The 12,407-nt window shown below is 47.6% G+C and overlaps 1 protein-coding gene across 1 annotated transcript in view; it reads left to right on the top strand.

The window, feature by feature from the left end:
* Positions 1-10,024: 10,024 nt before the first annotated feature.
* LOC105477701 (solute carrier family 6 member 11) overlaps positions 10,025-12,407 on the top strand; it is a 124,611-nt gene continuing 122,228 nt past the window's right edge. Inside the window, exon 1 of the mRNA XM_011734352.2 lies at positions 10,025-10,308. Within this exon, the coding sequence (XP_011732654.1) occupies positions 10,053-10,308 (256 nt within the window). The 5' untranslated portion in view covers positions 10,025-10,052. The remainder of the gene's footprint in view (positions 10,309-12,407) is intronic.

The raw sequence follows: 12,407 nt of genomic DNA on the forward strand, positions 1-12,407 counted from the left end.
CAGCTGAGAAAGATCTGCTTGGGGCAGTGACAGACACCTGTACCCTTGCCATTCTCCAAAGAGGAGAACAGATGGGCAGTTAGACTTGGGCACAGCACATCATAACTCACAGCTTGATGTGAAGCAAATGGCCCACTGGGGGTGCCTAATCTCTAAGTCACGGCTGAATACCCAGACTCAGGCAGGAAGCCATCTGACTTGGATTTGGCAGTATCTCCAATTTGAGACCTAAAATAGCCCAGCCAAGAACTTACTTGGTTGGCTTTTGGGTACTTAAATTGGGTTTGCCACATGGGCCGATTTTTTTTTCCCAGGTAGCCCAGGAATGACAGTCAAGTCCTCCTGTCTTTAAATCTCAACTGGACAGTGCTGGCTTAGAAAAGCAGGCATGCTCACTGCTCGGGCTGCCACTCCAGGGAGTATGACAACCACACAAGTGTCAGGGTCAAAGCCACAGATACTTCAGAGGCTGCACAGAGAAGGTAAGAGTGTGAAGATGCCGGGGCTCACATAGCAGCAGGTGGTGGGTATTGTGAATCTTATGGCACATCAGGCAGGTCCACAGGCTCATTTCATCCCATAGCTGAATGAAAGGCTCAAATCTGAGTTTATTGCCTTCTGGTGCCCCAACTTTTCCAGAGTAATGCCCATTAATTGAAATATAACATGAGTCACATAAGTAGTCTTCTTAGTTTGCTAGTGTTACTATAACGAAAATGCTACAGACTAGATGACTTAAACAACAGAAGTTTATTTTCCCACAGTTCTGGAGGCTGGATGTCCAAGATCAAAGTATCAGCAGGGTTGGCTTCTTCAGATGCCTCTCTCCTTGGCTTGTGGGTGGCCATCTTCCCCTGTGTCTCAATGTGGCCTTTTCCTTGGACACACACATCACTGTCTCTTCCCCTTCTCATGAGGACACTAGTCCTATTGGATGGAGTCCTCTATGAACCTTAATCGCCTCTTTAAAGGTCTTATCTCCAAATACAGTCGCACTCTCAGGTACTAGGAGTTAGGGCTTCAACATAGGAATTTTAGGGGAATTTTAGTCCATAATAGTAATTTAAAGTACTCTAGGAGCCACACTTTTAAAAATATGAAGAAAATAATTGGATTAATTTACTTATTTAACCCAATATATCCAAAATATCATCATTTCAATATGTAATCATTAATAAATATTAATGAGACATTTTACATTCCTTTTAAAAATACTAAGTCTTCAAAATCTAGACTGTGTTTTATACAGCTCCATTAGGACCAGCCACATTTAAAAAACCTAGTAACTACATGTTCTAGGTACTTGATGCCCTCAAGCCCACCAGGAACTGTCCCATATCTGGGCCTTTGCCTACACTGTTCCCTCTGCCTGGAATAGCCTTCTCTCCTTTCCCCACTCATACTTCAAGGGCTTAGCATTACATGTTACCTTGTCCCCAAAGTCTTATGCAATCCCCCAGAAGGAGGGTTTCCCTTTTTCCCTGTGTCCTCACAGGACCCCATACCCATCTCTGTTTGAGTGCCTGCCATACCAGCTTATTATCTTTTCAATGTCACTGAAAGGCCAAAACCATTTCTGAGCCACCAGCACATAGCACATTGCTTGGCACATGGTAGACACACAATAGTCATTGCTGGTTTTAGGGGAAATTGGGGGCTTGCTCTGAGATGAAGGTATTAGATTACCAGGAAAATTTGTTTTAAAGTTCCCCCATTATTGTGTGTGTGTGTGTGTGTGTGTGAGAGAGAGAGAGAGAGAGAGAGAGAGAGAGAGAGAGAGAGAGAGAGAGAGAGAGAGAGATGGGTCACAGTAAAGAAAGTGGTAGAAAATATTGCTTAGGGTATTATTATTTCCAGAGAGACTCTGAACCAAGGAGTTAGGATTTGAGGCTATATGTAGCTTTAATAGTTGTTCCATTCTTAGTTTACGATCTTCTTTAAGAAATGTTTGGGCCTTGATATACAGCTACAAGGCACTGTACATCTGAAGCTGATGGGCTTATAATCATCAAGAAATACATGATTAATTTCACAAGGGTGGCAGGGCAGTTTACCAGCTGAGTGACCTAAGGGCAGTTTTGACCTATAATATGGGTCTCAGGGTCCCCCTGTTGCACAACTCCAGGGCACTGCAGAGTGACCATATGAATGGTGTCCCTGGAGCTGAGCATGCGCAGCCTGTGTGGCTGGATGCATTCATCCTGAAAGTCTACCTGTAGGTGAACATCTATGACAGAGCACTGACTTTAGACATCTGAGCCAGGATCTCAGGAGATCAAACACAGGGAAACTCAGAACATAAGAAACTGTGTGCATTCACACACACAGATGCTGCCCACATCCAGAAGAACTGTAGCACAAAGGCCTAGTATAAACTCAGTGTTTTGGAAATTGGAAAGCATTCTCTCATAGAAACAGGGCCCACATAGGGGCTTTTCTCCCCAGGTTAGCATTCAGGACACAATGATTATCTTTAAAAACAAAATGGCTGGCTGGGCGCGGTGGCTCAAGCCTGTAATCCCAGCACTTTGGGAGGCCAAGACGGGTAGATCACGAGGTCAGGAGATCGAGACCATCCTGGCTAACACAGTGAAACCCTGTCTCTACTAAAAATACAAAAAACTAGCCAGGTGAGGTGGCGGGCGCCTGTAGTCCCAGCTACACGGAAGGCTGAGGCAGGAGAATGGCGTAAACCCAGGAGGCGGAGCTTGCAGTGAGCTGAGATCCAGCCACTGCACTCCAGCCTGGACGACAGAGCGAGACTCCATCTCAAAAAAAAAAAAAAAAAAAAAAGAATTAAAAACAAAATAAAAATGAGTCTCACAATATTGTCCAGGCTTGTCTCTAACTCCTGGGCTCAAGCAGTCCTCCCACCTTAGCCTCCCAAAGTGCTGGAATTACAGGCATGAGCCACCGCCATGCCCAGCCCAATGATTAAGTTTTAAGCTAACATTCTTGGGCTTTTCCCTTCAGATGAAAAAAAGGACATGAACTTCCTCCTTTGTCCCATCTATTTTCTACTTAAATCAATTATAGAAGACAAACTTCATGTGGGTGAAACCTCTTCTGGCTAGAAGAGGTCTGAAGTGGGACCCACTAGGATGTAGAGCGTAAGTCAGAGAACTGGGTTTGAATTCTGGCTCCACTGTGTGATTTTGGACAAGTTGCTCAATCTGAGCTTCAGTTTCTTTATCTGTAAAGATATTCCCATCCCTATCCCATAATGCTGTGTAGCATAATAGAGACAGGGTACATGAGGGCCTAAGCACAGGCTGTGCAAAGTGTATCAGTCAGTTGTACTGTGTAACAATCTTGAAATGTCAGTGGCATATAACAATGAGCATTTATCTCTCATTCCTGTGATTGTAGGGTTGGCTGGGACAGCTCTGCTTCAGGCTATGGATCTGAAGTTTTGGCTAAGGTATCTCTGCTCCATTATCTCCTTTTGGGGCCCAGTCTGGAGAGGCAGCAGCTAAGTGAAGTGTGTTCTTTCCACAGTAATGTAGGCAGATAAGGGGGCAAGCCCAACTATGCAAGTACATTTCAAACCTCTGCTTGGCCAAAGTGAATCATATGGCTGAGCCCAAAGTCAAGGTCTGGAGAAGCAAAGTCTGTTAACCATGGGCCACAGCAGGAGTGAGGATGTAGCATATGATTATGAGGGAGTGAGAAGTTAGGACCAGTAATTCGTTACTACAAATAGAAATAGTATACACATAGAATTATCATCTGTTCATGTTCACTCATCCAAATATTTCAGTGGAACAAAATGGGTAGTTCTTAGAGTATCTTCTTCTTTCAAAGAAATGTCTTAGGCATTGTGGCAGAAGATGAGTATATGGTATAAAAACGTAGGAGATTGCCGATGGGTAAGGGGAAGGACATGTTACCAGAAGAGGTCGCCCCATCCTTCCATCTTGATTCTGGCCCTAACAGTAAAAAGATCATGCCCTGAACCAGCACTGAGGCCATCAAAGGAAGAAATGTTTCTACAGTTACCTGGCCAGGGTAGCTCCTAAATCAGGTATGTAAAGGTTGCAAAATGATGCTTCATCTTGGGCATTAATGTCATCAAGGAGCCCTGAGAGTTGAGAGGGTAGAGAAATCATTTTAGAATTCACCCAGAAGGTAAGCATTAACCTGGGCTTAAGAGGATGGGTTATATCTGATAAGCAGAGGGGAGCTTATCCCCTTTCAGAAAGGGGAAGGGCATGAGCAGAAGCCAATACTCGGTGGCAGAAAGCAGCAGACATTTATTATTGTAGCTTGTAAATCATGAGGCTGGAGGTTGGCTGATGTGGGTTGGGTTTGCTCATACGTCTTTGAGTCTGGTGAGGCCTCTGCATTAGTCTGGGATTTCCTGGGGGCACCTCAGCTGGGGCCATTCTACTCTGTGTGTATCTAGTTTTCCTCTTGGACCCGCAGACTGACCTGGGGACATCCTTCTTGTGGTCATGGCAGAAGTTGAAGAAGGCAAGGTTTGGGATTGACACATATCAGTATATCAATTCTGCCTCATTCTAGTGGCCAAAGCAAGTCATATGGCTGAACTTGTGTATTGCAGGGGGTGCTACAAAGTTACATGGCAGATGGCATGCATACAGGGAAGGGTAAAGAATTGGGATCATACGTGCAAACCTACTAGAAAAAGTCTGGTGGTAGTAACAAGGTAAGGGTTTTACAGAACGTTGCAATTGAAGACTCTCATGATTCAGAAATCCCATCTCAGACTCCAGTGACTGGGAAGTCCCCTCATGGTATCCCTGCCTTAGGCTATGACAGTCCAGCTTCTATGTCTACCTCTCCCGTGCGGCTTACCATGCCTGGGGAATATTATTCTGTCACTGAATGACTTGTAGGAAGTTCTTCCTGGCATCTAACTCCTTCCTGCTTCCTCCCCAATTCTAGCTCGCCATGTAGGCTTTTGGCTTGGCAGCCATCCACGCATCTGAAGACAATCCACTGACCCAGTGGTTCTGGTTTATCACACCCTAAGTGAGACAACCATGGCTGCATTGGCACAAAGCGGAGGGGGACTTTTACCCTCTCGATGGGCTGCTGTAGCTCTACTAACCCAGGAGATGTACTTGACATCTTCCCTTCCCTCATGCTCATATCCAGACCTAGTCAAGTCCTCTGAGTTTAGCCTTCAATGTCACTCTCCTCTCTCCAGTCTAAGCTGTCATCACCTCTTGCTTGGACCAGTGTGGTAGCTTCTTCACTGACCCCCACCACCACCCCGCCCTATAATCTACTTTTCACGCTGTGTCAGAAGTCATCTTTTTACAATGTGAATGTGTTCTCATGGCACCCACTGCTAAAAATGCTTCACCTTCAAGCACATCTTGTTCCACACCATGCTCTCCAGCCTTGACCCTGGCAAGCATCCTCCAGAACCCCAGACCCTCCTTGTTCAGTTCACTGTTTTTCTCCCTTCAGGCTCCCGCTCATCTGTCAACTTGCTCAGGGAGCTCTGCCTTATCTCCTTGCCAAGGCTAGATTGCTGAGTTACAAGCTCTCTAGCAACACAGCCTTTTCCCTTGCACATCGCTGAGCACCTCTAACTTTCATTTCTGTGATGGCTTGGTTAACATCTGCCTCCGCCACCATCCTGTAATGGGGCATGCACACTGGCTGGTGAGGGTAGGGCTGATCTGTGGCACTTGCAAATTCCCACAGTGTAAATGCAACCACCTTGGAAGATTTCAAGATACCAACAACGGCGCCTTGCAAAATCCCTGAAAATGCAATAATCGGATGTCATGAGCTAGTGTGAGCCAGCTCGAGCATACCATTGAGGTGAGGCTTATATCTGGTGTTGCTCCCTAGTGACCGATATTGCATCCGGAAAATAATTAAAGAGCCAAAGCAAGGCCGGGCATGGTGGATTACACCTGTAATTCTACCACTTTGGGAAGCTGAGGCAGGCAGATCACTTGAGGTCAGGAGTTTGAGACCAGCCTGGCCAACATGGTAAAATCCCATCTCTAATAAAAATACAAAAAAAAAAAAAGAAAAAAAAAAAAAAGAACCAAAGCATTTGGTGAATGAATGAATGAATGAATGAGCAATGGTGAAGTTTCAATGAGCCTCAGGACAGCAACTGCTGTTTCCAGAAGATGGAAGACATTGAGTGCTTGCCCCAAGAAAGGAATAAGGGAGCCATGACATTTCTGTCCTCTGAAGACTGCTTATAACAAACATGTCTATCAGGCACAAATTCAAGTGCTTTACAAATACTAACCCACTCAATCCTTATGACAACTAAAAGGCAGATACTATTACTACCCTGGTTTTACAGCTAAGGAAACGGAAACTCAGAGACATGAAGTCATTTTCCAAGGTCATTTGGAGTTGGCTTTGAAACCAGGTAGTGTCACTGCAGAACCAACATTCTTACCCACTGTGCTGTGTTGCATTAGGGCCAGCCCTGGGGATAAGATGTGTGTTCCATTTGTGTCCCAATCCCTGTATATCGACCCCACAATCAGTGTGTGCTCTTCAGCCCACTGTCCCTCAACAAAGAAATGAAGTGGCAAAGGTCTAGAGATGAGGTCCTGCAATGATGAAGCAGATGTGGACTCTTCTGGAGAAGGACAGAGTAAAAAGATCAAGGCTTTTCAAGGGCCATATAATAACCAAGGAGATGGACTTTAAATATTTACTTACTAAATTCAAATAGGAAATTGACCTGGCTAACTTTTACAAAGGGAACCATTCAAACCTGAGAGGTGAGTTTGCAACATTAGTATTTGTACAATGTTCTTCCCTGCACGTGATCTCATTTTGCCTTGATGACCACCCTGGGACATGGGAATAATTGTGCTCATTTGAATAAAATGAGGACACCAGAGCTCAGAGAGATTGGGTGATGTACCCAACGCCACAAAACCATCCATCAGCAGAACTGGGCCTGGGTCCCAGACCAGATGATGGCCAGCCCCAGCCCTCTGTTGCTGGTTCAGTGTTACTTCCCAAGCAGGTCTGGTAGAATCACAGCTGCTCAGAGGAAGTCAATTCCTGGAGCTAATTATGCTGAGCGCCAGCAGAAAGCGAAAATGTAATTAGTTTCAAAGGAGCTTTGTACAGATTCTGGAGCGACAGCCTAATATTGCAATAGTAAGATTCAGGAATATGTCTAACTTTTGATGTACTTGTTCATTTAACAAATTGGCTCCTAGCTACTATGTGCCTACTCTGCATAAGGATCATTGGGGTTGAAGGTAAATTCCTTCCTTTATTCTATATACGGCATTGAGGATCATCCAAAAGAAAACAAAAATAATGATGTCTTAGTGTGGGAGAAAAATGGCATTCAAAAATGGTAGAAGGAAAGGTTGGGACCATTTGATTGAGGGGGAATTTTGAATATTGGGGCCAGGAATTTGGTTTTATCCTGTAGGAAAAGGAAGTCCAATGAAGGTTTTTTTGTTTGTTTTTGCAGTCAGGATCTTGTGCTGCGCTCCAGATTGGAATGCAGTGACATGATCATGGCTCACTGCAACTTCGAACTCCTGGGGGAGTTCAAGCTTATGCCATCCTCCTGCCTCAGCCTCCTGAGTAATTGGGACTATAGGTGTGCACTACCACATCTGGCTACGTATTTTATTTTATTTTAATTTTAAAGATAGGGTCTTGCTACGTTGGCCCCCCATTAGGGCTTTTAAGCAAGGGAATGAACTAACCATCCTCCTCCTCCTCACAATACAAACAATAGCTACTGGCCAAGCGTGGTGGCTCACGCCTGTAATCCTAGCACTTTGGGAGGCTGAGGCGGGCAGATCACCTGAGGTCAGGAGTTCAAGACCAGCCTGGCCAACATGGTGAAACCCTGTCTCTACTAAAAATACAAAAATTAGCTGGGTGTGGTGGTGGACACCTGTAAACCCAGCTACTCGGGAGGCTGAGGCAGGAGAATTGCTTGAACCTGGGAGGTGGAGGTTGCAGTGAGTCAAGATTGTGCTATTGTACTCCAGCCTGGGTGACAGAGTGAGACTCCATCTTTTAAAAAATAGAGATAATAAATAACAATAATAGCTACTGTTCACAGAGCTCCTGCTGAAGCTTTTAACCCTCACACCCACCCTATGAGGTCAGAACGCATGTGAAGCCCACTTAACAGGTGAGAAGCGTGAGGCAAAGAGGTAACAGAGCACCTAAGGGGCAGAGCTTGGATGCGAAGCCACATCGATCTGAATTCAGTATACTCTCACCCTGAACACCGCAGCATCTTTGCTTTTAAACGTAACCTGGGCAGCACATGGGGACAGAGGTTTGGGAGGCACCCACATTTAGTTCAGTGGTTCAAGATATGAGAAAGGCTGAATTTAAGGAGAGAGAAAGGAGAACCAGAGAAGCAGGGAGAGAAACGGTAGCTGTGTCAGGCAATGCCAAGAAAACCACACCAGTGGGAATTTTAAGAAGCAAAGGAGGGAGCAACGGTGCAGAAAGTTACCTAGAGGCCAGGCAGGATGGGGATGGAAAAGGAACCGCAGAATTTGCCAAACTGAGAGGGCGTCCAGGACTTCACAGCATTTTCAGAGGAGTGGTGGGGGTGGGTGCCAGATTGCCGTAGGCTGAGGAACGCGTGGGAGGTGAAGACAGGGCTGGCAGCCTGTCAACTTACTCTTTCAAGAAATATGATAGTGGGGGGGGAGGGGAAAAGGGAAGATGGTGGAAGGAAAGGCTTTTTGGGGAGATGGAGGTTGGGAGAGACTTGAGCAGTTGTGAGCCAGAACGAAAGGAGAAGCTGAAGGCAAGAGTTTGAAGCCTACAAGGCAGGGAGCCTGTCCCTAAGAGAGGTCCAGAGGGAGGTCCAAGGAACAGATGGAGAGCAGAGCTGGTGGGGGCTCATGTGGCTGGACTTCTCCAGGCCTGTGCAATGGAAGAGGTGGAAGTATCCATCTCTGTGGCCCCTAGCAGCTTTAATAGTCTTTCCTTCTTCCCCTTTTCCTCTTCCTTCCTTCCTTCCTTCCTTCCTCTCTAGCCACAAATATTTATTGAGCACATACTATGCACCAAGTCTTGTGCTAGGTTCTGTGGCTATTATAATGAACAGGACAGTGTATATCATCCTTACAAATGAGGAGACAAATATTATACAAGAAGATGGACAAATGTGTGTATGTCTACACGTTGTATAATACTAAAGTGGGCAATGTTCATTGGGCACTTTCAAGGTATCAAGACCTTTATAAGCATTTAATAACCTTTTACCTAAAAATCCATCCCCTACATTAAAACCTACAAGACCCTACTGGTATTACCTTTTGCAGACCAGGAAACTGAGGCACAGAGGGATCAGATGACTGACCAAAATCACACAACTTAGATTTACCTGTTTCTAGACACAAGCACTTAACTGCCACCCGGTCCTGACTATGTTGAGAGCTGCGGACACCAGTATGAACAAGACCTGCAGGGTGTCTAGGGCTGGGAAGAAGCCACAAGTTCATTTACACCCTTTCCCTCGAGGTGTGGTCCCTGGACCAGACATAATGGCATCACTGGGGAGCTCGTCAGACACGCAGGCTCTTCAGCCTACTGTGATCTACTAGACCGTGATGTGTAGTTTAAACATGACCCGCAGGTGTCTGGTGTGTAAGTTCAAGTTGGAGAAGTCTGGTCTAGAGCCCATTCCTCTTATTAGAGACGGGAAACTGAGGCCCAAGCATTTGAAGGTTATGGACGGTGGTAGAACTTTGGCGTTAGGTGAGTGGTGCCAGCCTAGGCCTAAATGGGCGCTTCCACTCTTGTCCCAGCAGGTCAGTGGGTAGGGCTGCGGGAAGGATGGGCGCTGCAGGGGCTCGGCGCGCGCAAGGTGCTCGCGGGCTCTCTGGCCCAGCCGGGCTGGGGTGGCGTGGGCGTCCTGCGGGCCGGGCCTCCGCGCCGCGCCGCGCCGCGTCCCAGTCCCCGTCTCCGCGCTGGCCTGGCCCGGTCCCTCAGCTCCACCCCCTGCCTCCCCCTCCCGCCTGCTCGCGCCTCCTGAAAAGCCAGCCCGCCCGGGGCGGCGGCGCAGAGCCGGGCCGGCGCACGAGGCAGCCAGCGCGGCCATGACGGCGGAGAAGGCGCTGCCCCTGGGCAATGGGAAGGCTGCAGAGGAGGCGCGGGAGTCCGAGGCGCCGGGTGGCAGCGGCAGCAGCGGGGGCGCGGCGCCCGCGCGCGACCCGCGCGACAAGCGCGACAAGGCGGTCCACGAGCGCGGCCACTGGAACAACAAGGTTGAGTTCGTGCTGAGCGTGGCCGGGGAGATCATTGGGCTGGGCAACGTGTGGCGCTTCCCCTACCTGTGCTACAAGAACGGAGGAGGTGAGGTGATAGGGAGGAGAAGGGGAGGTGGCGCCACCCGCCCGGTGGGGGCGGGGAACCAGGGGCTAGCGCGAGACCCCCTCCCGCGCCTGCGTGGAGCGGAACCCGAGCGGAGAACCTCGACTCCAGGCACCTGGCGCTTGAGCTCGCTCCGGAGCGCGGCCCACCTGTGCCAGTGCGCACGCGCACGTGCCAATTCGCACCTGAGGGTTCCACCGGCCAGCGCGGGGACTTGCCCGCGTTCTGTCCTCAGCGTGAGATGCAGAGCGAGGCCAGGGAGCCCTTGCTTTGGGTACGCGCCCTGATGTTTCAGGCACTTGGCCCCTTTGAGCCTCAGCTTTCCTAACTGGGAAAAAGGCCTGTGGAGAAGGGACTCCTGATGATCAAAGTGGTCTCAGTTTTTGCGCGCTTACTGAAGTGCCGAGCACCTTTGACCTATATCATCTCATCTCATCCTCTCGGTCACTTTCGTAGGCAGGGGTCTACCCATTTTGCAGATGAGGACACTGAGGGTCAGAGAAGTCTCACTCGACCAAAAATAAAGATGGGATTCTGATGTCAAAGGCCTTGTTTTAAACTGGAACTGGACTCATCACAGGGAGAACTTTTAGGCGAGGCATTGCTCGATGGTTTCCTGCCTAGTCTTTCGTCTACTCTTAAGCCCATTTTAGGGCCACTATTTGGGGCCCCTCTGGTGGAAGAATTGGCAACAAACAGTTTATTTTACGGGTCTGAGAGTCACCCACGACAAACAGCAACACTGGTTTAATGCTGATGCTCTGCCGTAGAGATGTAGAAGGGCAGAGGGAAAGGATGGTGACGAGAGAGTCCTTTCTAGTGACAGCCTCTCAAAGTCAGTTTGACAAAAGATGCAGCAGCGAATCCGTAACTCTCCCAGCTCAGGGAAGGGGCTCCAGCCTTCAGGACCCCCTCCTGTCATATCAGCAGGACAGCTGGGCTGGTCCATGGCAAGGGATCTTATAAAACCTCCTTCGGTGGCACAGTTTCTCCAAGGAAGAGCCTGTATCTGTATATTCCCTCTTCTCTTTCCTGTGCCCCTGCCCCTCCAGCAAATTCCCAAACCCCAGCGAAGGTGGCTCAGAAGTTGGCTGGCAGGGACCGCGTTGTCTGAGCAGAGCAGGACTTCCTGTGCGAGCAGCTGCCGGGAGAGCGAGAAGGGTACTGCTTGGCCCAGGCCCTTTCTTTGGGGACATTCATCCTGAAGGCACAGGCTGCTCCAAGCCTGCTCTGCACTGGTAATGAAGTGGCCGCCGGTGTTGATGGCTTGGCAAGGGAGAGAGAGGGAGTGGACTTGGAGACCCCCAACGTGCCCTGTGCTCTCGGCTCTGAATCCCGCCTCTCTTTGCAGATTCAGCGTTTGTAGACTGCGTCCTCTTGGAAACCTGTGGAAATCTAGGGTAGTCCCCAGGCACAAATTGTTTTAACATCTTTTTTTTCCATACAGGAAATGTTGTGCCCAAACAAAAAGCATTCCTAAAAGCAGAAAACAGGGTAAATTGGGTTAATTACAAATTCTGTCACAGATTTTTTTTTTCTTAAAAAAAAAGGGTTGTAGTGAGTAAAGTTTTTAAAATGAGTCACTTTTTTTTTCTTCTGACTTGTCAAGAGTTTCCATGAGATGCATAGATCTCCTGGTTTGATTGAGTTTATTATCCTAAGGATTAGTAGCTTTGTGAATACACAGGTCAAAAGGCTTTCCGAAAGTGTCATACGTTATACGTTAGATTCTAGAGGTTTCACAGGTAAATAACAGCATGTTAGGGGACCTGCTGCAACTGATTTTAATCACTTAGATTTAGATTCAGTAAACAGATCCTCTTATCTCCTTTTCCACACTTTTTGCTTTCTAATGTAGTTGGGATATCTGCTTCTCAACTGTTTACCTTTTAAAAAAAGTCCATTCTGCCCTCCTTATAAATCCCAACAATAGTTTAAAGTATTTATTTCCCAATATGAAACTTTAAATTAGCTGCTTGCCCAGAAAAGCTAAGACACTTTCAAACGCTGATAGATACGGTCCTGCTATCAGGATTGATCAAAATTGTTGCTATTAATCCTTGCAGTTAAGGAGACTTCAT

The sequence above is a fragment of the Macaca nemestrina genome, chromosome 2 (genome assembly GCF_043159975.1).
Source record: "Macaca nemestrina isolate mMacNem1 chromosome 2, mMacNem.hap1, whole genome shotgun sequence".
NCBI classification, from domain to species: Eukaryota; Metazoa; Chordata; class Mammalia; order Primates; family Cercopithecidae; genus Macaca; species Macaca nemestrina.